This window comes from Vitis vinifera, chromosome 16, assembly GCF_030704535.1.
Source record: "Vitis vinifera cultivar Pinot Noir 40024 chromosome 16, ASM3070453v1".
NCBI classification, from domain to species: Eukaryota; Viridiplantae; Streptophyta; class Magnoliopsida; order Vitales; family Vitaceae; genus Vitis; species Vitis vinifera.
Genome location: NC_081820.1, coordinates 17,317,939 through 17,341,699, shown reverse-complemented (window position 1 = coordinate 17,341,699; position 23,761 = coordinate 17,317,939). Strand labels below are relative to the sequence as shown.

At 35.5% G+C, this 23,761-nt stretch overlaps 3 protein-coding genes across 3 annotated transcripts; all 3 read left to right on the top strand.

Annotated features, from left to right (window-relative positions):
* Positions 1 to 201: 201 nt before the first annotated feature.
* On the top strand, positions 202 to 5,621 carry LOC109124247 (kinetochore-associated protein KNL-2 homolog). Its single transcript, XM_019226174.2, has 3 exons — positions 202 to 661; positions 1,335 to 1,416; positions 4,154 to 5,621. The coding sequence occupies exons 1-3, from the start codon at positions 500 to 502 to the stop codon at positions 4,264 to 4,266; spliced, it is 357 nt and encodes a 118-aa protein (XP_019081719.1). The 5' UTR covers positions 202 to 499; the 3' UTR covers positions 4,267 to 5,621.
* A 1,773-nt stretch (positions 5,622 to 7,394) lies between these two features.
* Positions 7,395 to 18,954, top strand: LOC104882109 (uncharacterized). Its single transcript, XM_059743327.1, has 15 exons — positions 7,395 to 7,502; positions 11,398 to 11,591; positions 11,700 to 12,278; positions 12,415 to 12,537; positions 12,635 to 12,718; positions 12,821 to 13,371; positions 13,462 to 13,546; positions 13,637 to 13,717; positions 13,805 to 13,915; positions 14,028 to 14,263; positions 14,378 to 14,453; positions 14,535 to 14,726; positions 15,101 to 15,202; positions 15,399 to 16,497; positions 18,427 to 18,954. The coding sequence occupies exons 2-12, from the start codon at positions 11,538 to 11,540 to the stop codon at positions 14,631 to 14,633; spliced, it is 2,079 nt and encodes a 692-aa protein (XP_059599310.1). The 5' UTR covers positions 7,395 to 7,502; positions 11,398 to 11,537; the 3' UTR covers positions 14,634 to 14,726; positions 15,101 to 15,202; positions 15,399 to 16,497; positions 18,427 to 18,954.
* Positions 10,281 to 10,852, top strand: LOC109124174 (uncharacterized). Its single transcript, XM_019225951.1, has 2 exons — positions 10,281 to 10,476; positions 10,533 to 10,852. The coding sequence occupies exons 1-2, from the start codon at positions 10,281 to 10,283 to the stop codon at positions 10,850 to 10,852; spliced, it is 516 nt and encodes a 171-aa protein (XP_019081496.1).
* Positions 18,955 to 23,761: the final 4,807 nt, after the last annotated feature.

Below are 23,761 nucleotides of genomic sequence, written 5' to 3'. Positions count from 1 at the left end.
TTCCAATTCATGGCTATGGATACCGCAAATACACATGCTGTTTGTTGTTACCCAGAGAATTATGTCTTCAAGCTAAGTTGAGTAATTAGTATGGCTACTACAATTTTTAAGATTTATGTCCATGGCATTTTGATATCTTGTGAAAATTATGCGTGCTCTTCAGTTTGAAGATTGAATTACTATTTCCAAAAAAAAAAAAAAAAGTTTCAATATGGAAATCTATGAAAATTGGAAAATTGAGAAAAGGGTAAGGTTAAAAATATGATTGGTTTTGTAGCCCTAATCAAGTTTTAACTGACTCAAACAACACTGTAGGAAATATTAGCCATGAAATAGGAGGAGAAAGTATCTCGAATTTGTCTGATGTTGGACCTCAAGAGCATCATAATATAATAGTGGAAAAACTAGATGATGAGTGTTTAAAAGATGGTTCTCAGCAGAATTCTGAGTTTCCTCGTGCTTATACAAATCAAAATGCAAACAAAACCATGAAAACATTATGATTCAAGCCAAAATACAGAGTAAGAACACAAATGAATCAGTCAGACCTTCCACTAGGCCTGGTAAGGCAAACCAAAAAATCGACCTAAAAACCCCAGTTGGGGAGAGAGCAAACAGTTCTGGAAAGAAGACTAAGAGGAAATTAGATTACAATATACAGGTCAGTTGTTCTCAGGACTTCTCTGTATAAAGTCTATTTTATTTTTCCTTTAACTTATGTGCATTAATTATAAAAACCTGGTTGTTCATCAAACATATTGATTTACAATTTGATGGCTATTTACTGACTGACATTTCCATTATGATCAACCAGATATATTCTCAACAGTTTCTCAATTTATATAGTGATTATGAGATTGAAGGTGATTAAAATCTCTAGTTAGGAATTATTTTCTAAGTGAAGGAATTGATGGGACAATTCTTATTCTAATATAACAATCTGATGCAATATGATAAGTCTTGTATATAATGGTGTTGCTAACTGAGATATGTTAGCATTTGGGTTTCCTGTAACATTTATGTAGATAGTAGATGAAATGTTATCATCTAGGTACCTTAACAACCTTGGTGCTTGAAATAGCATTTAACCTTGAGTTAGTTCTTACTCATGATTACTGCAACTTGGAAATTGGGGGTTCATGAGATGGGATAAGACGCAGCTATTATTGTTGGTTGGTTGATGTAACTTTCTGATGTTCTCAGCATGTTTCTATCTGCAGTTTTGTTGCCTATTTGTTTTAATTTATTTGGGTTTGTTTTTATTTATTTGTTTTATTGTTTCTTAACTTTATTCTATATCTCTTTTTCTTTTCTTCTTAATGGGTTTTATTTAGGTAACGCATCCTAGCACCAAAAAGAGAACAGAAGTGTCAATTGTTTCTCCAGAATTATTGAGTTTGAAACGATCCAGATCAGGTAAATTTGTAGCAATCTTGATTCGTGCCCAATTGGTGTCTCAGCTGATTCGTGTCCAGCTGGTGCTCCTTGATTGAGGGAGTAATCAACAAAATTTATAACCTATTACACCATATACTAGGGTAGCAAAGACAAAGCTACTATAGCATAGTGGCTCTAGGATCGTTCATTGGGATGGGTTTTCACTTTGCAAATGATATTAATTCAAAGCTGAATTGGTGTCTTTTCATTTCAAGGTTAGCTTTAAAAGAAAACATAAAGATGTTTGAAGAAAAAAGTTTGGTTTTAAACTAACCAAAAATAGTAACTGATTTTACTTACAAAGAAAAGTGTTTCTTGGAGTTTCAGATCACTAGGCTCAGATTCCTCATACAAAAAGGGAGTTCCGGTCACTTGTTTCTTTTCCTCGCATTAGAGAATTAACATATAGTTAATTCTCTAACCGGTGTTGTACAGATGCTTGCCATTAATGGTTTCAACGCTAAATCCCTCTCACTAATACACCTTGCAATGGCTCGTACCTCTCACCTAGCATTTGCCATTCAAGGTGATCCTTAACCTTGGATTACCCGTCAAAAGCTCACAAGAGATAACTAATGGATGTCTTCTTGGAGTCCAAAAGCTTACCAAGTGTTGGCTATTCTAGAAAATCCTACCTTCAAACCACCTCCCAAAGGCTCGCAAGAGATAAACTAGTGAATCTCCATGGACGGAGATCACTTGCCTTACCAAGTGTTGGCCCAAGTGATTTAAAGGCGTTTTAAGTTAACTAAAAAGATAAAAACCATTAACGGGTCACACTTTCTCTTCATTAAAAACTAAAACAACAAAACTTCCAAATTATGCATGCGGAAACTTACCCGGTTACCTTAGCTCCAAGAGACGAAGAGCCTAGCCTCTCATCCTCTGAGGAAAAATCCTTAGAGTTTGATTGACTAGAAAGAAAAAGAAAAAGAAAATGAAAGAGAAGAAAAAAACAGAGCAAGGCTCTGTATATTCTATATATTTATATATCTATATCCCGTTGGATTACATGATTAAAACTCCCCGAGAGTTCTTTTTAGTGTTTACAAGAGAGTTTATATAGGAAGGTAATTTACCCTTCCTTGGATACTTCCTAGCTAAGGAATTACATGAGTGGCTGAATATAAGGAGAAAATGGAAATTTATACAAAAATATCTGAAGAAAAGATCTAAAAGAGTCGGTCGCAACTATCGGGAAGCTTCAGGAGAACACCCGTGCACTGTGCAAAATGGCTGCGAAATTCTATCAGCAAAAGACTGATTTCACAACGCTGCGAAGTGGTCTTTCAGCTTGCGGTGTTCGGCTTCCAACGTGACGGGAAACTTCAGGGGGAAATCCACAGCACTGTACAAAAAGGTTGCGAAATCATTTCGCAACAAATGGGTGATTTCGCAGCGCTGTGCAAAATTCTTCCTTCAGCTTGGAGTGATCTACTTGCAATGGCTATAACTCCTTCGTTTCAACTCTGAATCATACACTGTTTAAAGCATTGGATTATTGACTTCCTGAGCTTCGAAATGACATATAGCATGCATAAATTGGACTTCAGGTGCTCCAAAAGTGGCTGACATGACTGTCATCAAGAATGCTTCTTGGCAGATTTCTCTTTGCTTCCCCTCCTTGCATTCCGGATTTTGCTTATGGAAAAGGACTTCAAAGCTTTGGTTCTTCATGTTTCTGAGCTTTCCATTGCTTCGCCATGGATTCCAAGTAACTCTCCTCAATCTCATATTGCTTTGGTGATTAAAAAGCTATCAAAACACCAAAACTTAACACAAAATGATTAGAAGCTCTTGCAAAGGTCCTTAATATGTTAATTGGGTTAAAAGGCAATAACTACTACTCAAAAGTGTTTAAAAGAGTTAATTACAAGCTATGAAATAGCACTTTTTGAGTAGTAATCAAATCCCTCACCTGGTGTCCTATTTATGTAATAACTAGAATAAAAGAGCATTGACCTACTTGTTTTTCATCCTCTCATGCATTTATTTCCTGTATGTTTTTTAATTGTAACCTATCTTTGGCGAACTCCTCAATAGTGTTATTATTTTACTTCATAATAAATTTGTTGCTACAAATTATACTCGTTATTGGTTAAATTAATGTCCCCTATGGGGGCTGGGGTGGTGGAAGAAGATGGTAGTTCTGAAGGGAAGAAGTCATTGTATTACATTTTGCATCACATTTGGATGTTTTCATTTTGTTTATTATATTGCTTGTACTGAGTCTAATATATTACAAATTATTAGTTGTTAATTGAAAACAAACCAATTCATTTAACAGAAAATGAGTATAACACGACAAGAATGATTAATTATCGTTAAGAAAAAAATAACAACAGACCAAGACATGGATAAGGATAACCAAAGCAAAAGTAACAAACTCAAGTGAAAAAAATTCCCCACAAAAGGGTTTAAATAAGAAGCTATTCCCATAGCCAAAAGTCTGATATTTCATGTAGGATCAATTTTGAACTTCTGCCAAAAAAGATAGTAGAAAATCTAAATGATATAATTTCTTGAAATCTTTTAAACATGAACCTTTTGCCTTGCTATGCTATGAAATTTGGTAATGAATGATTTTATCTCCATGGGATGTTTGGATACACCATTTATAAACCAAAAAAATGTTCTTTCATCTTCTATGTATACTCATCTGTTGCTTTCCACATTTGTGTTAGCTTTTCTGTTTATCAAGTTTAATTTTTTGCAGGAAGACTACTTTTACCTTCCCTAGATTTCTGGCGCAACCAAAAGGCAGTTTATGATACGGTTCGTGATATCTTCCTGCCTTATACATGGTTTCAATTCAAGTTTGCAAGTTGAATTGAAATGGAGTGTTTGCACCTCTCTAAAATGAAAATGAAGAGCTTGAATCTCCAGAGTTTCCAATGTTGTGGAAAAATGAGTTTGGTTTGGGCAAAAGAAAGATCCTGAGATTTTTTAGTGCCATGAGAAAAAATATTGGATATCTCAATTTATTTAAATAATATTAAAAATCATTACATTTTTAAGAACTTTTGTATCTCATATAAAAAAAATATTAATATTTTTTATTTTTAAAATTTATGACAAGAAGTATAATTAGATAGATATTAAGTTAGGGGTGCAACTTGGGCAGAATACGGACCCAACCTGTAGACTTGGACAATCATTTTCAGTACTCGGGTTGGACAAAAATTAGGTTTTTTTTTCCCGAACTTAATCAGGGCTGGGTTTAGTTCAAGGTTCAAACAACCTAAGCCTAACTTGAACTTCATTTAATGTTTTTATAATATTTATAATGTTGTGAAACAATTGCCAATAAGAGGGCACTTCCCTAGTACTTGTGATGTTCATAAGGATTTTAAAACGAAAAAACAGGGGGGAAATTAAGCTCCTTGATCCTTAAAGTAGCAGCTGAAATATTAAATGAAATCTACAAAAGAAAGGCCTCTATTTCTTACTGATGTAGCAGACCATTCAACAAAAAATTCAGGAAAACATTTTTCAGGTACAATTTTGATTGATCAACATCATCAAAGATTGTTTTATTCCTTCACTTCCAAATACATCAAGATACGCATGGTCGGCTCGTAAGCCATACTCCTCTCTTTCCTCTTGTAATCTCCTAGTCAACTATTCAATATGTCCTTAATTTAGAGATTTGCTTTATGCAAACTTTCAATCTTGTCCTCTCATAAATCTGTGTTCCATTTGTCTCTCTACCAAACACGATCTTAGATTCTGATGACTGGGAATATACATACAAGATTGGAGTTGTATGATGATTGGGAATTGTTACCACTAGGTCTAATAAATGGGTCCTGAGAAATTGCAATCAATTTATCCAGATTGCTAGTTATTTTTATTGAAGGTATAATGCTTCTATTTTATTTTTCTGGCTATATTAGATCAGAAAACCATCCTTTGGCTCTGTTTTGATCTCTATGGTTCTCTTGTTTTCCTTTTCTATATTTCTTTTCAGAAATAAAATTTTCTGCTACTATTTATTTATTTATTTATCTTTTCTCTCTTTCGATAGTTCTTAAGCCTTTTATCTATAGTTATTGATTTGGTCATTGGAAGCTTGCTAAAACAGTAAGACATCATAGTTGTTAGCAATTCTGTTGTGGTACAATTTAGGAATTATTATTGGATTGGTTAGAAGCTAGGCACTCAAGCATTTTATGGATATTGGTTTTTTTTTTTCTCCTCTGTAAACAAATAACTATGAAGTTAATCCTCTTTAACTGATACTTTCTCTTCCAGTTGTTGCTGGATAGAGATTGTTATTGAGACTTGAGAGCTTTAATCTTAATTGATGGAGATTTTAATAAAAATTCCCTTTACGTTTTAGAGTATCTTTTGACGTTGTTGGGCTGTGGAAGCTTGCTAACTTGTGAAACAATAAACATAGAACATTCAACTTAGCTCACCAAAGCTTTAATTCTGACTACTTAGGATTGGATACATGGCTTCTTTTTCACATTTCATCTTTATCTATGAATAATTTGTTCAGAAGTTTGGGATTTTGTATTTAAACTGTAGGAATATCATTGGTTTGGTTAAAGATATCTTTCTAGGAAAATATTTGTGTGTTTTTATATAATTAACTTTTCTTTCTTGTCTTTCTAGAAGAGAAGAAAGTATATGGGGGTGGGGTAGTGTTATGATTGGAAATTTTTTGTTTTCACTCTCTTTGTCTATTTTCTTGTTGTTGTGCTATGAAATATATCTATAAAAAGAGACTAAAAGGTACAAGAAAACTTTGTACTTCTATGAGTCCTGCCATTTGACTCCCAATATTTTTTACACCTGATTTTGCTACTCAAAGAGTGATATTTTAATGTTGTTCCAAGATGTAGAAGATGGACACAAACTTCTGTCTTTGATGATTATTAAAGTTATGAAATATTTTTATTAATTGAAGTTGTCCTAGGATCAGAAAAATAAAATAAAAAATACAATGAGATATAAAAGGTTAATTCTGCTTTCATAGGTAAGAAAATTATATTTAACACACTAGAAAAGAGTGAATCCAATACATGGGAGAATGAAAGAAGTAAAATGTAAGTTAACTCAATAATATATATGTTTATATATATATGACAAACACCAAGGGTCTATTTTGTAACCGTTCTTGAAAATAAAACTGTTTTCTAAATTAAAAACACTTTTGGAAAACTTTTGACTGAAAACGGTGTTTCCATAAATTATTCTACAAACATATTTATTTTTAGAATAATTGAGGTGTTTTCAATTGTTTTTTGTTGCATTTTCTACTGTTCACCAATCTTATATAGAATATCACATGTCTGTACTATCTATTAGTAAATACAACTTCAAGTTCATATTGGATATTTACCACAATATGCTGGAGAGACTATATTATACCTGCATATACCTAACAGATTAATTCAACTAGTTTTTGATCCAGCTACTTCACTGGTACTGCTATATGAATCCTTCGTTGCCAACCAACTTCATGTTTGAATCAACCCTTCACTGTCATGTTGTTTCTGGCCACCTCTACTTGCATGCTTAATGGTCAATAGTTGAACATAATATTTTGAGTGATAGAATCTGCATAGTCAGGGTATATGCTGTAATTTGATTGAGATTCATTTATATTAGCTTCCAGATTCTTTCTTGCTAGTTCTTGCTTCTTAAAAGTTGTCTTCAATTCTTATTTTGGCCTCCCTTTTCATAGCCCTTGAAACCTGGTTGGCGTAGCAAAGTGTTGGGGTGGGATCCTTGTAGGTTTCCACTTTAATTTTCAGGAGAGGGCAAAAATATTACCTATATAAAATGTTTGTTTTGTTGTCATATTTATTTCCAACCATAAGTGACTTTAACTTCTTCTTGTTCAAACATACCAGAAGAGCCCTATGTTATTTACAATAAACATTAATCCTTCTTAGCTTATTCATTATGTACTATATCTAAGCTTTTACATTCCTCTCCTGTTCCTTTTTCTCTTCCCATTCTCAACTTCTCCTTGTTGGACTACAAATATATACGGACTTTTTGAAGAAACCAACTTTGTAGCATTCATAGATTACTTGGGAACTGTTTTTGAGGTATTCTCTTTTTCCTATGCTCCTTTTTCTTTCTTCTCTGTGTGTCTGTCTCAGTCTCTCTCTCATTTTCTTACGAGAACATCATGCAAATGTAGGGAAAACCCATAATTATTGTGATGTTTCTGCAATCAACTTTTCTTCCTAACTGTGCAACTATTATCATCTGTTATGTTCACTAAGACAGTAACTTATTTGTTTATAGTCAGCCCCATTAATCACTCACTGTTTACCACATATTTTTGCTTTGTCTTTGTCCACCAAAATTGCTTTCAATTTCTTACCTTGAAAGGATGAGTTGATTGAATATTAACTCTATGAACGAATTTGATGCATTATACAAATTGATTTAAAAAAAAACTATAATATGGGATTTATTGAGATCTTTGTGAAGATATGATGGACTTTTCACTTTCGAATCAAGGTCCATGTATAAACACATTAGGCCTAGGTATACACCTACAAAGTTAAGATAGAAAGTTATGTACATGAAAGTGAGAGTGAGAGTCATAAACTAATTGCATCAAAAGAATGTCCCTCTTCGATATGTGCGATCATTTAACTATTAATGTCTTGTCCCTGGTAAAAGGTTCTTTTCGATAACTGTTATAAGATGTAATTATGTTTTTAGGATGATGAGGAATGGAAGTGGAAATAAACATAGAAAATCGGTTGGAGATGAGGACATGGGAAAGGTGGGTAGGAAGGAAGCCACCATTCATATTCCTTAAGCAACTTCATGGCATTAGATTATGGATACATGTATATATTAAGGATTTGAATATAGAAAGGGGCCCTTCAATCCATGCTCACTCATTTCCTCTATGTCTTATGTGTCACTAAGAAAAAAATCTTAGACGTTCGATTACCATCACATGGCCCGAGGATGACCCCTTTATGGCCTTTCTCTCCACCCTCTCTTCTCCTCTTTCCTTCATCATTATATTCATACATAATCCCTATTTACTTTTGTTGTCTTTTTTTTTGTAACAAGTTTCTATTTAATTAAGGTGATGGAAGAGGACATGTTCTGCTACATTCATGAAGGCGGTCAGCTAGTTAAATGTGTTGGAGGGTCTGTTCAATATCAGGATGGTCGTAGCGAATCGATGGTTGTTAGCCGGCATATGTCACATAGTGATTTTGTTTCAAAACTGTGTGATGCACTGCACTTTGACCAGAATTCTATCAAATTGGAATTCACGGTCAAGTTTGAGCCATCATGTCTACTACCGTTGCATGATGACATGCAGCCCTACTTAAGATGTTTCGATTCAACGAAATGTTTTGTCACGTCTATGTCTCATCATCAAGTGAAGTTGTTGAAGGCTGTATAGCACCGAATAGGTACTGATAGCCTTTCCAACATCACATCCACTATGTCTATTAACTTTTCTTCAAATATATGTAGATGGATGAATTTTTTTTTTTTTTCCTTTGTAGTGCTACTTCTCCTATTGTTGGTTCGAATTTTGCACACCTACTTCCATCCGGTGGCGATATGCCAATTAATATCTATAATGACTCTCTTACAATTGAGTCATATGGGTTTTCCCATAGATGTGCGGAAGCAAATATACTCGAACGTGACTCAAGGTGGTTTGAAAATTCCATTATGGGTAGTGGACATACCTTCCCCAATGCTGCTGAGTTTCGTGATGCCGTTTATTTGATGTCAATTGCTAGTAGATTCCATTATCGCTTCAAGAGGAATAGTACGAAACACATGACAGTTGTTTGCACAGTTACTAAATGTCCTTGGAAAGTCACAGCTCGTGCAATTGGGGATTCGAACATCGTCTAGGTTCACACTTTTCATAACGACCATAATCATAGTTTGGAAGATGTTGCCGCATGCCAACCTTTAGTGAGATCTAATCGGGCTTCATTGCTTATTGATGATGTCATCCGGTCCACTCCCGATTACCAACCCCGCCAAATTTGTAAGGACTTTCAAAGGCAACATGGGATGCAATTGACGTATCTTCAAGCATGGAATATCAAGGAGAAGGCAAATGAGCGCATTTATGGAGAACCCAAATATTATTACAAATTGTTGCCTTGGATGTGTGAGAAAATGGTTGCAACAAATTCAGGAAGCATTGTTGAGTTGGGGCATTCAAGTGATGGACATTTTGAGCAACTCTTTGTTGCTCATTCGGTATCTATCCAAGGCTTTGCAATGGGGTGTCAGCCAATCATAGCTATTGACTTCGCCCATATGAGTGGGCCATATAGGGGTGTGTTATTTTCGGCGACCGCATACGATGCTAATGACGCCATGTTCCCCTTAGCCTTTGGCGTGATGAGCTCAGAAAATTATGACGATTAGTCTTGGTTTTTGCAAAATTTGAAGAAGATTGTTGGAGATAAGGAAGTCGTTATTATCTCGGATAGACATCCCGCTCTCCTTCATAGTGTTCCTGAAGTGTTTGGGCTTGCAAACCACGCCTACTGTTACCGTCACTTGAAGGAAAATTTCAGCTCTTTCTTGAGCAAACATAACACAAGAGGGAACAAAGGTAAAGAAAATGCACTCCAATTCCTTGATAGTATTGCCTATGCAAGGTTAGAGCACAATTACAATGTTTCCATGTTTGAACTACGGAAATACAATGCACTTTGGCCAAATGGGTTGAAGAAAATGAACCCGCACATTGGGCTATGTCCAAATTCCCAAAACAAAGATGGGATAAAATGACCACAAACCTTGCCGAGTCATTTAATGCTTGGTTAAGGAATGAAAGACATCACTCCATTTGTACATTTCTAATGGAACATATGGCTAAGTTAGGTTCTATGCTTGTCAAACATAAAGAGGAATCGATCAATTGGAAGGGATACATAGGGCCAAAAATTGAAGAAAAAGTGCAGCAGAAAATTGCCAAGGGTGAGGTGTATCCGATCACTCCTTTGATGAACGGAATATTTGGGGTTTCTATCGGAACCACCTTCTTGAATGTAAACATTATGAAGCGTACTTGCACATGTAGGGGTTGGGAAATGTTGGGCATCCCTTGTGAACATGCGCAGCCATTATTCTTTCAATCGGTCAGAATGTTGTTGATTTTGTTCAAGATTGGTACAAATTCCCAATGCAAGAGCTGATTTACTCGGGCTCCTTCTCCGGTATAGAGACCCATGACATGCCAATGGTCGCTAATGATGGTTTGGTTCGATCTATCACCGGTGAAGTTTTCCTCTCTCTTAACCCTCCCCATACCAAGCAGCCTCCCGGCAGACCAAGAAAGAAGCGCATTGAGTCCCAATTTCAAGATAAACGGACTGTCTCTTGCTCAAGATGTCATACTTCCGGGCACAACAGGAAAACGTGCAAAAACCCTTTGTCTTAAGTGCAATGCTATCACATTCTTCCATGACTGAAACTATGTGTTTTTTGTATATCCATTACATGTTTTGAACACTCTTCTAAAGGTTGTTACCAACCAAGAACACATATGTAACACTTATCATTGGTGTGTTGGAATGGGTAATATTACATCAAGATTGTTATCATAATTCCTTTTGCTTCATTTCTTAGTAGGCTAATCTTGTTGAAAACCATATAGTGGTGTACTTTTTTATTCCAATTTAAGGTATATTGTAAATATTAAGCTCCCATTTATTAAGAACTGTGTTGTACAATACTTGAACAAATGTTATTGTTGTACTAAACAACTTATACAGGTTGTAAATCAAAATCCATCATTCATAGACATAGAGACAACTGTTTTATGTAAACTTTATAAATTTTCTTTGACCTCTGAACTCATTTTTATTATATGTGAGATCAATTTTGATCAATTGATACAACTACAACACTATACATGTGGCCTTTTAAGATTGTTATGCTGTTAATTAGGAATACATATATAAAACTGCTCATTTCATTGTGCAGATGCAACATCTACCCCTTATATTGCTATTGTCACGGTGATGCTCTATTCACTATCTCTTGGTGCATAATTTTCCCCAACTACTAGTCTACGCTGTTGCTGAAAATACTCAAGGAAAAGAAGCACTTCATTTATTAAACACATGGATAGCAAACAAAGGAAGCGGAAAAGCCATGTTCCATCAAGATCTGAAGCGGTAAAATATTCGACAACCCTTTAACCTACTTTTAAAACTATTGCCCTTGAGGCTTAACTCTGGAATTGCGACATATTTGTAATATATTTTCTTTCTTTCATGTTGTAGGTTAAGTTACCAAAATCCCGCTGCTCGAGAAAGAAATTCCTATCAATCATGGATACCCTCCCAATGGATAAGAAAAATGTCATCAGCGATATGAGATTCGGGGGCTTGTTGCAGCTTGGTTGTAAAGAATTGCGTTATGAGCTAATAACGTGGATAGTTTCCAAGTACGACATTGGCTACCACCGCTTATGCATGGAAACAAAAGTTGTTGTCCCAGTCACGCCCAAAGATGTTAGAGAGGTGTTGGGCATCCTGGACAATGGCGTTGACATTCTCATCTACAATAGGCATGGCACACCCAACCGCACATACGACATTAAAATATTGGAAGCTAATTTGCGTGATCTACCAGTTGGCGAAGAATTCATGAAATCCTTCATCATTTTTGCCTGTGCCACTATCCTTGCCCCCAACTCAAAACAAGAAGGTATGCATGACTTATGGGACACGGTTTGTGATAGTGAAGTGGGGGTGCACAAAAATTGGGCCAAGTTTGTTCTCCAATATGTCGAGGATGGGATAAGGGACTATCGTACAAGTCACCCGACATACATTAGAGGTTGTGTCTTGTTTCTTCAGGTATTCGTTTCTCAACCTCTCCACATTAATGTCGTATGTGTCTACCAAAATAATTTCTTCTTTTGTTGATATTGTAATAGCTTCTCTAACCAACTTATATTTGATTCCCACTTCACAACTTTTCTATATCACCAAGTTCTATATGACGGCTTTCCAAGTTGAAGTCTGCAGTCCACTTTCGGCTGCATGGACAGATGAGCAAGTCAAGAGGCGCTTGGCTGCCGAAATACACACCTATGGCAATTATGGCCATGTCCAGGTATGCTAAAATTCAGCAACTCCATAAACGTAGTTTGGTGTTATCATTAATTTATGTTTCAAACGTAATCATCAATGTTTGTTTGATGTATGGGCAGGTTATACAAGAAAGCAAACCTTCTGCACATAATGATGGACATCCATACGAGGTGGGTTGCTCACACTCTGATGACCCAACTGAGGTACGTCATGGCACTACGACTTTATTACTTCACAAACAAAGTTGAACACCATCCTCATTCTAGTTGACTGTGCTAATTGATATTCCTTTTCCAAAACACTAGACCATTGAAGCACGGCTGAGTCGAAATTCCGAACATCTTTTGAGCCTCGCTTCATCTGTGGCACAAGACATTGCCACACTACGTGCAAGGTCCAGTGGAGGACAAAGTGGTTGTGCACTCACCCCACCAAAAGAAGCTGTGAATGTAGAAAGAAAGAAAGACGAGGTTAGCACTGGTATGCATCCTTGTAGTGATGAAATGATGAGAAAAGGAACCGGTGCCGCAAGCACTCATTCTGGCCAGCAAAGAGTCACCAGTGCAGCAGTAGATGATGGCCCATGTATTGACCACGACACATTCCCACCTTCACAAAAGAGTGCTGAATTGCAATCACTTAAAGGGGTGCAAATGGGTGTTCAAGAAGGCTGTGGCAGCAAACAGCCTTCTCCTACCCCTAGGCGGGGATTTAAACACACAGCGAAAAGGCTTGTCAAGCCAGCCGCCATTTGCAAATCCCCTTTTGTCTCTCAATGTGTTCAACTATATCCTAAAATCAGCCAACAAGAAAGGTTGGTTGCAGATTATGCGTTGTCAGAAGACGGTGAGCCAAGGTACTTCACATGAATTCACCATTTATTGTTAAAGTTGACATTATTGTCAATGTTTATGGCTATTGACTTAACACATTTTTGACATGGCAGCGAGATCTTGTGCGAGATGCATGGCACATATATAACACGGGATGAGCTTTCTTCGCTCAATGGAGTCCGTTGGGTAAATAGTGCGGTATGTCTCAAAGATTTCTATTCTGCCTTGGTCGTTATATAAGATGCACATTATTATGTTTTATGGTCATTTACATGTGTACATTTTCAGATTATCGGAGTGGTCTGCCGAATGATGAATGCACAACAAGCTATACCACCGCGCGCACACTATTTCAACCCATCATTCTCCGTGAGGCCTTAATCATAATTCTTTAATGCGTTTCTCTATTATTTTAAATTGGAGACTATATGGTGAGCTGTAAGAACAAATGGCCAGGTGGTGCTAGCCAGCCTTACGACCAAGGCCAAAAAGCATGAAATCAGAGAGCGGTGTCGGATGTTCCTTCATGCTGAATTTGTGGGCCATGATTTCTCAAGTTGTGATATGGTACGTCAAACCTAGTACAATGGCATCATGGTCAAAGTCTTTGTTTCATTTAATTATCATATTATAGTGCCCTACTAACCTATTAATGGCAATGTCATCAATATGTGTGTAGCTATTTTTTCCCGTCTGCGACAACAACCATTGGCACGTGCACGTGGTCAATATTCCAGCTTCAAGGGTCGAAATCTTATCTTCATTGCCTTTAAGAAGGGGTAACGGGATAAGTGTCGTATCGAGACGCTTGTCTAATGCAATTGATAAAGCATTCCATGCTCATGGCATGCTCAGGCGATTGGAGGTCTCAAAATTCCAGCATGTGCAACCCCAAATTGTGCAACAACTAAATGGGTAGATTACTTTAACCGTTATTATTTTACGTATCATTAAATATGCGGTACTGATGTATTTGTCTTTTATGCTTGATGTATGCATATAATTGGTGTAATGCAATTGGTGGTGTAGATATGATTGTGGCATGTTCGCAATCAAGTACATGGAACATTGGAACGGGGCGACACTAGCACATTCAATCGCGGAGGTAAGTGCAACCAAGACTTTAGAAATTGGTTTATTTGAATTTTTACCAAACTAGCCTATGATTTTGGTGTGTGTTGTGCAGGACAAGATGCATCTATATCAATTGAGGCTGGTCGTTACTTTGGTTACTAATGCGGCAAACAATGCTAGAGATAAGGTCTTGAAGGCATGTCGAATTTGATTAATAGAGGCCACCTTGGACTGGCAAGGTCAATGATGGAACCGTACTTGCATGAGAGTGGGGCTGGTGGTGCCGACAGTGCATAATCAGAAGGTGGCGCCCTCTATTTTTTTCTATGTTGTTTGTTTCTCTTGAAAATTTATATTTGAGGGAATTACCTTCCCAATAAAAAATACTCAGGCATAAAAGTAGACTTTTTCCTGGAATCACAATTAAATACATATGAACTAAGACAATAAATTAGTGTCCTTGCGAGTTTCGATAAGAGAAGACACACATTAGAATGAATACCCTGTGAAGTATTTTATTTATTAATTTTTTTTTCTGTGATAAGTACCTTGTCAAGTGATTTTGATAGTTTATTACTAAAAACTTTATACCAGAATTATATCTACTGAAACATATAGAGGCTTATTGTTTTAATATTTGAGCATGTAGGCTTTATCAGTGGAAATTTAATGGTGTAGAATCTGGAGGTGGTTCGTAAGCTGGGAAAGCATTGAGAAAAGAAGAACAAGAAAATACCAAGGTTCTCCTCATTAATGCGATCTCACTTGCACATGCCAGTTGTAAGTTCTCATTTCTTGGATGGTTTGGATCTTTATGTTAAAGTTGTTAGTATCATGTGAAAGAGCTACCATCATACTATTGACTTCCTTTTTTTGTTGTGTTGTGAATTTCATTAGGTGCTTCTGTTTTTTGCTACTTTCAACGATACAGATAAAAATTACGTTATTATTATTATTATTTTTTTCTTAATTGCAGGCAACAATTGGAAAACAAGATGGTTGACAACCATAAAGACATGAGCAATGTTACAATTCGGAATCGTGGCTGCTGGAGAAAGGGATGTGATCATAAGACATTCTCATCATGACTCAAACTTTATAATATAATTGTTCCTATTTTGATTTTCGTTTCTAAATGTAGGCATGCCCAAGACCGAAGCCCTCTAAAAACTATATAGATACATCATAATTGGTTTTTTGGTTTACCATTTTTACTTTGGGCACCCATTGCATACTTCCGATATATTTGGGTTGTGACCACCTTTCTGTTAGGTGCTTTTAAATTAATTTACCACTGACTATAAAAAATACATTGGTATATGAAATTTTCGTTGAGCTAAAGAGGTTACTCCATGACCTCTTTGCAGGTGCGTAGTTCTAAGAGAGCCATGAAATATGAGAAACTATTGGCTAGGTTGAAGAAATTGATTTCTATTCTGCCTACTATTTGGCCAAGCTAATTTTGCTATATAAGAGGTGAAGCTGAAATTTTTAAGTAAGATATGGTGAATTCTATTTTGTGTCATCATCATGAATAACACCTATTTAATATCTGCATGCTGCTGATATTGAATCTGTAATGGACAGTATCTCTTGGATTCTTTAAAGACGTCTACAGACTGGTCCATCTTATGCCAAATCCATCCCACTGTGAGCTTAACCCATAAAAAAATCTCACCTACATTTAAATTTTTAATGGAATTAAAATTAGATTGTTCAGTATTTCACCATTTGCTTTCTTTTTTTCTTTTGTTTTTTTTCACTCATTTCATGGCTACTCCTTACATCTGTATGTATAGTGTAAGGACTTATTTCCTTTTATGGAATTCCAAGAGTCAAGTCATATGGATACAGGATAATCAAGAACAAAAATTCCCTATAGATGGGATAAACAAGGTTTATGTTGCATAATTCTGTTTACAGTTCTATAATTATGCTAAAACTTTCAGTTGTGGTTTGCCTTAACTTTGGGTGTTCTGCTGCAGATAAGGTTCCAAGTTCAGAGTGTAAGTTATTCTCCAGTTCCAGTTGAGCAACGAAAAGAGTCAAAGCCATTTGCCCCTATGGTGATTTCAGTAAGTTCATCCTTTGAACTTCATCCTTTCAAGGTTTTTCATCTCTAGAAGTAGGGCACCTCAAGCTCTTTTTCCTTTGGAAGCTGTGGTATAATTTTAAGAGCCAACTGCATAGAGATATTGCTACTCCCTAAGATTTTGTTTTCACTGGTAAGAGTTTCTAAGCGCTGGCTGATGGAGTGTGCTCAAAACTAGTTATGTTATATTGTTTTATGGCTCTTCTTTAGTTGGGTACCACTCTGGCAGTCGTTTGAATACAGTGAAACATTTTTGCTATTATAAGGACTAGAAAAATGAAGTAAACAGACTTTTAGCAAATTATTCAGAATAAGCTCCGAAACATTTATATTTTCTAGACAAATAACCTCTTATTTCTTGAAATTTTCTAGTAATTTACATGACTTCTCGGTTAGTAATTAATATTCTCTATTTTCTATTGATGCATTTCTTCACCTGTATTGATTCAATATCAATTATACACGCATAAGTGTATGTGGAAGGCACTTGATGTCTCTATACTCTAGCTTACATTTTGAGTATTAAATCACCGTATTCAATCAATTTGACCAGAATATTTTTACATTTTGAGGGGATCTATTATGCAACAAATTCTATTTTTAGGATAGAATGTTTAGTGTAAGATCTTCATCTCTTTTGTTGCTGCTAATGTTCTCAGTGTTCTTTATACAGTAAAGAATGCTAAAAAACTAGGCACATTATTCACTTGGTGCATGTGGGCTTCCTACTGCTAATCATCAAATGTGCCTTTGTTATAAACACTTCAAGGGGCTGAGAAATACTGTTGTGGCCCCGGGCTCCAGATTTCCAGATGTGATCTTCAAAGATATCTATAATTCCAAGTTAAGGATGATATCAAACAAGTGCTAGTTAATAAGGAGTGTAATTTTGCCTTTTAAGAGTTAAACTGTGATCTGCATTAGAAGATGCAACATTATTCATAAACTTAGTTTTTAGTAGTTTGTGTCTGTTTAAGCTAAAAGATTATGTACCATGTATACCTGAAACCTCTTACCTGGGTGCTGATTCTCCTGGACCATTGTTTTGGAGAGGCAACCATTAGCAAGATTCCAGAATGTCCAATAACTTGTATAGAACCCTTAGATGCAATGCAACAAACAGGGTATTGGGCACCATAGCATGCTCATTAGTTGACCTACATGGTGTTGGATTTTTCAAGGTCTTATACCTTAGGTTCCGAAATAAAGGTCTTGATCATCTCCGAGTTTTTTTTTTTTTTTTTGATAAGTTTGATTATCTCCAAGTTTTGAGTATACATATCTAAGAATAATACATCTTTGGCTTGGAAACTTCTAGGGCATTGTATAATTTGATATGGTAGAGGTGGAATAGGTATAGCTTTCACACATTGAAGGTTAAGTGTGATGATAATGAATATATTACTAAATATGGTTTTAATAATTTCATCAATTTGTTGCAAGCTGGTTATAGTCTTAGCATACCCCTACACAATGTTTGATGGTTCTCTCTTTTTAAAATTTCTGCTATGCATTTATATGATCATGTTTATATGTTGTATTCACCAAGTTTGCATAGTCCATTGTGCCACATGTATGATTTTCATCAATGTAGTGGGGAGAACTCTGGCCTACAGTAGAGAAAGATGAACCAGCTACTATCATTTAGAGGAAATGAGGCATGAACCTTGATGGTTCTATTCAACTCGGCTCTATGAAAGTGAGATTAGCATTGATAATCAACAACTTGGAATAAACATCTTGTTCTATCTGCCTGTCTGATCATAAATGAATTTGTTTGTTTTAGAATTAGATCTAATCATACTTCAACACTTTCCCCCTAACATGTTATTTTGTGCTTATTTAATTTCATGGTTATGCTCCTACATTCCTCTTTAACTAATCCCATGTCTCTTATATTTCTCTTCTGTAGGAGCAGGACAAGAGAATTGAAGAACTGACAGCAGAGTTGGAAAATGCAAGCCAGAGGAGTGAGGCATATCGAGCCAGTCTGCTTGCTGTTTTGAAAGATATGGAGGAAGAGAAATTAAAGATAGCAGTGAAAGTTCAGAACACAAGGCTGAATCTCAAAGGTTGAACTCAGAGAGATGGTGGGCGTGCCTTATCCGTCATCGCCTTCATCATGTATACTACAAAAATAGCAGAAACCAAAGAGTGTGAGTTGGGTTGGTTTACATTGTGATGGACTACCCATGATCTCTACATATTTTTCTTCAGTGACCAGAAGAGAGTACAATTTGTGTTTTTTTTTTTTTTGTTGCCTTAGCCCTAGCACCATTAGTGTGATGTGTATTCGTTGTGAAGAATTCTAATTGGATTTATTTCTTAGGTTAGGAAGGTGAAGTGGGGGATTGGTACAGGAGCTGTAGGTAGGAGTCTTCGAGTATCTTACAGTAATATCATTGTTATTCAATGAAATTGCTTTGATGATGACATCCTATGCCCATGAAATTCTCATACCTTATATTTGGTTCTTGTAAAATCTGTACAAAAAGAAATTCAAAGGTACTAGTTTATGTTTACATGCTTTTGAAATTCATTATATTTGTTTTTCTTTTTATATATAAAGATTAAGGAATTTTCTTATGTATTTTTTTTTTCATAGACAATTAAAGATAGCAGTTTATTTTTTTATTTTATTTTTCCTTTAACTGGAATCAAACATAGTTTTAATATTTCAAGAATTATTTTAAATTATTTTATACTTTAAAAATGATCATCTAGTTCAATAGAGCCTAACTATAATATTAGTAATTTTTTTCTTTTTATGGAAGGAATGGTTTTCTTGCAATGTTCTTTCAATGGGATCTCTTCTTTAGGGCCTATATGGAATCCTATCATTATAGGCTTGTCCTACAATGGTTTATTATAAATGTGTTTTCAGTTTGTATTTGATGAATTAAGGATTATAAATTCTGCGCGTATGGTTCTACAGGTTGAGAATGAGTTGCAGAACAACTTGACTTTTGGGTTACTAAGCTTCAAATCAACACAACTGGACATAAATAGTGAATACTGCTGGAGATCAATACTTTGAAAGGAAATGCTAGTTGCATTTGAGAAACCTTCACAACTTCTAATGGGCACAGTGGTAGGCACCGAAGAACTTGACAGTGATGTTGTGATGGGCATGAAAGACTGAAATATTGCTCCTATATGGAAAGAATTTCTATTGGTGCTGATAAAAAAAATAAACAATGGCTAACTATTGGTACTTCTTCTTCACATTTTTTGATGAAAAATTACAGGATTACTCCTTGAAGGTGGAAACCCACTAAACAAAGACCCGCATAGCTCATGTTGTGTTTCCTCTGATCGGCTTCTTCTCAGTTCAGATTTGAGTGCTTATTACATGGAGACCGTGGTGGCTGCTGACAAGGAAAACAAAAGGGCAATTTTGGAATAACTTTTTGAAACAGTATTTAGTGCATAAAGCCCATATTCCACTTTCTATGGGTTTCATTCCCATATAACCTTCCTCCCAAAACACAACTTCCCCCAAAAAAAAAAAAGGTAAAGTGACAGTCATGGAACCTTGGGATGGAAGGTGGGATTAATAAAGAGATGTTTTTGTAAATTCTAAGGAATGTTCTCTAAGTTAGGGATCATTGAATTAACAATATTATAATTGTTTTGGGATTAGCATCAAATAACATAGACAACTATTTAAGTTGTTGTGTATGCTACTTTGTCTTCTCTTATAATTTTTCTTAAAATAACAATAAAAATAATAAAGTAATTGAATTCCTTTTAAAGATGGTTTTATCCTTAATTATTTCAAAATAAAATTGTAAATTATTATTAAAATTAGACACTCTTTCAACCTTTTGATACCTATTTTCTTTAGACATGCTAAAATAAGGTATAACTTAAACTCTCTAAAAGAATTGCAAAATTAAAAGATATTACAAAATTAATTAAAATTTAAATTTATTAGTAGATTCAAAATTAATTTAAATTTACATTTATTAGTGGCTTCAAAATTAATCTCTATTTAGGGATGAAAATGAAGCATGTTTGGAATGAGAGCTTCAAAATTAAAAGTAATAAGGAACATCCCTATCTAAAGATCACAACGAAGTGGGTTTGGGATGGGTCACTCCCATCTCAATCCTACCTCTTTTATTCAAAACAATTTTCATCTTCATTTCATTGATAAAATTAAAAGAAGTAGGGTGGGGTGGGTATGCGAATTTCCCATACCCGCCTATCCTACCCTGTTTAACTTTTTTTTTTTGAAAATTTTTAATTTTTTTAAACAAAATTATTTTAAAACTTTTTTAATTACATTAAAATAAATATATTTTATAAATAATTAAAATATTATAATTTTTTATATCTTATTTTATTGAAAATTATTTCTTATTATTATTATTAGATATATATATATATATATTCTCCTAATCGCATTTTGATGATAACAAACCATGGTTAAGTAACTAATTGGTTTGAATTATGAAAAATTTCAGGTATTAGTTTGGAAATTCATCAAATGACCCAATGGATGCAAGATCAAGACATTTGGAAGACCTTTAATCATAGAAAACATATGTAAGATGAATGAGAATGTTTATATCTTTTCATGCATCTTTAAAAACTCAGTTTATGCATTAAACTTACATTTTCATCAAAACCCAAGTTTTATCAAATGAATCTTAGGCTAATCATTTCAAAATTGGCTTATTAATTTACCTAAAGACCTTGTCTGAGTGTTAGAAAAGAAACGAACACAAAAAAGATAGGTTTTCAGGCCAAAAATGGTGAAACGATCGAGGTACTGACCAACTGGCTCAACCCTCAGTCGACCGACTATACCTTCTCAATTGAAGTTCGGTCGAAAGATGCAAAAAATCTTATCTCTCTTCCAATAGCCTTGCATTCCCGATTAAGGTATATGTCTTCCCAGTCTAGGTCCGGTCAAGGCTTAACGGTCACCTGTCATTCATTTATTGCCCAACGGCTAGTCAACCGGTCTACCCCAAGCTCGACTAGTCGAGGTTGTTTTTTTTTTTTTTTTTTTTTGCATTTTTGGCTCCCAATGCTAGAAACCTATAAATTGAGAGCTCCACTTCATTTATGAGCAAGAGAACACCTGCATTTACTTGTCTACCTACTTGTTCTTGACTCAAAAGCTCTCATTCTTTCCTTGGTGCATTAAATCTCCATTTTCATATTCCTTAGTACACCTTTGTGATTCTTTCTAACATTTAAGTTGTATTTAAGCCCTTGTTGAGCTAGGTTAAGAGATTCAAACTTGTTATTTGAGTGTTAGAACCTTCAAGTGAGTAGCGACTTGAAGAGATTATGTAAGAGTCCATTGGAGTCAAAATCCAAGTGTAAAGGTGTTAGAAGTTTGGTTGAAGCTTCAAGTATAGTGGAACTTTCACTCAGTTAGGAGCTTGAGGAGAGTAGACGTAGGTAAGAAAGTGTTAAACCACTATAAAATTTGAGTTTGTTCTCTCTAACTTTATCTCTTTATATTTGTACTTTCTTTACTTGAATTTGTTGTGTTTTGAAAAAGATTTTTTAAAACCTAATTCAACCCCCCCATCTTGTGTGTTTTCTCTATAAAGATTAGTCTTTATTTTCTCAATTGGTATCATAGTATTCTACTTGAGGGCAACTTACGGCATGGTTGACCCAATCATATCCACTGTTAGAGGAGTTGAGATTCGCCTGGACCCAAGAAGCATTTGTCATATCTTTGATATTGCTCTTGTTGGACTCAAAGTATACGAGTCCAAGATGTGGCCCACTATGTCGGGATTTGAGCCTAAATAGGTTATTAAGAGGATTTGTGGATTTCCATATGCCCATGGGATGGGCAAGCCATCAACACACAACTTGACAGTCATTAGTAGAGTGCTACATCATATGCTATGCTTTATTTTCCTACCATGAGGTGGACATCGAGATGAGGTCTCCTATTACGAGGCATTCCTTATAGATTCCATTTTGGCTAGGAGATGAATCCATTTGGGATATCTAATGATGATACACATGATTGCATGTTGCAAGATCATGACTCAAGTACTCCCCTATGTCCACTTCCTTTCCTGAGTATTCAAGGATGCTGACATTAACCTTAGAAGAGAGATGGACTTTGTGGCCCCTAGTACATATGATACATGTGATAATCATTCCATGGGGCGGATGAAATTTGAGAAGGCTCCAAATGGTTCTTAGACAGAAAAGTAAAGAGAGCACAACCACGGGGACATGGACAGACATAGGAGCACCCTGGAGTTGAGAAGAAGGTAGAGATTAAGGAGATGAAGGGTGAACTAGACCCTTAGAGTGGCCACTAGTAGAGAGAACCTAAGCTTGATATTTCCCCACTTTAGATAGAGATTCATTCAAAAATTGAGGGTGTTCAATTTTAGTCCACCTTCTCTGAGCAGATGATGATTGAGTTGGCTTTTACAGAGGGACCATCTACTCAACCAGCATACATCGAGCCCACCTATACCGAGATACCACAACCTCAAGCACCCTCTACTCCTAACCATGCTCCTTAGATGGATTTATCTACTCAAATTAGCTCCCATGGTACTCACATGGCAGAGCTTGCAGTGGTCAATGACACACGATTTTACTTTATGGAGGATAGGATGAACCAATATCAGAGTGGGTTTACTTCTCAGTTTGAGTATCTCCAATAGAGGATTGATTGCATTGAGGATTGCATGGAGCAGAGGATGGATTGCATTGAGGATAGCATGGTGCATCAGCATGAGGAGATTTTGGCTTACTTATGTTCCTTGTTTCCACCTCCACCTCCTCAACCTTAATTCGTTGGAGACCTCTCTTATTCATTTTTTTTATGTTGCCAAATGAGGAGATATTTTAGGATCTAGGAGGCTAAATATAGGAAACTCATACATGCATATCATTTTTTTTTTATCATATATTGCTTATCTCTAGTTACTTTAACTTGTTGGACATATGATGTACTGATTGATATATTTTACATGATATATGATATGCATATATATTTGATAACTTACATTGTTTCTTGTTGCAATACTCTCTAACATTGTTTTTCAATTCTTAAAATATTGATTGTTGATCCATGATTGGTTTAGAGAGAGATTATTTTCCTTCTAGATAACCAAGGTTTTTCATTATCAAAAAGGGGAAGATTGTTAGCCCAAGGGTTCTCCTAATCGCCTTTTGATGACAACAAACCATGGTTAAATGGCTATTTGGTTTGAATTATAAAGAATTTTAGGTGTTAGTTTGGAAAT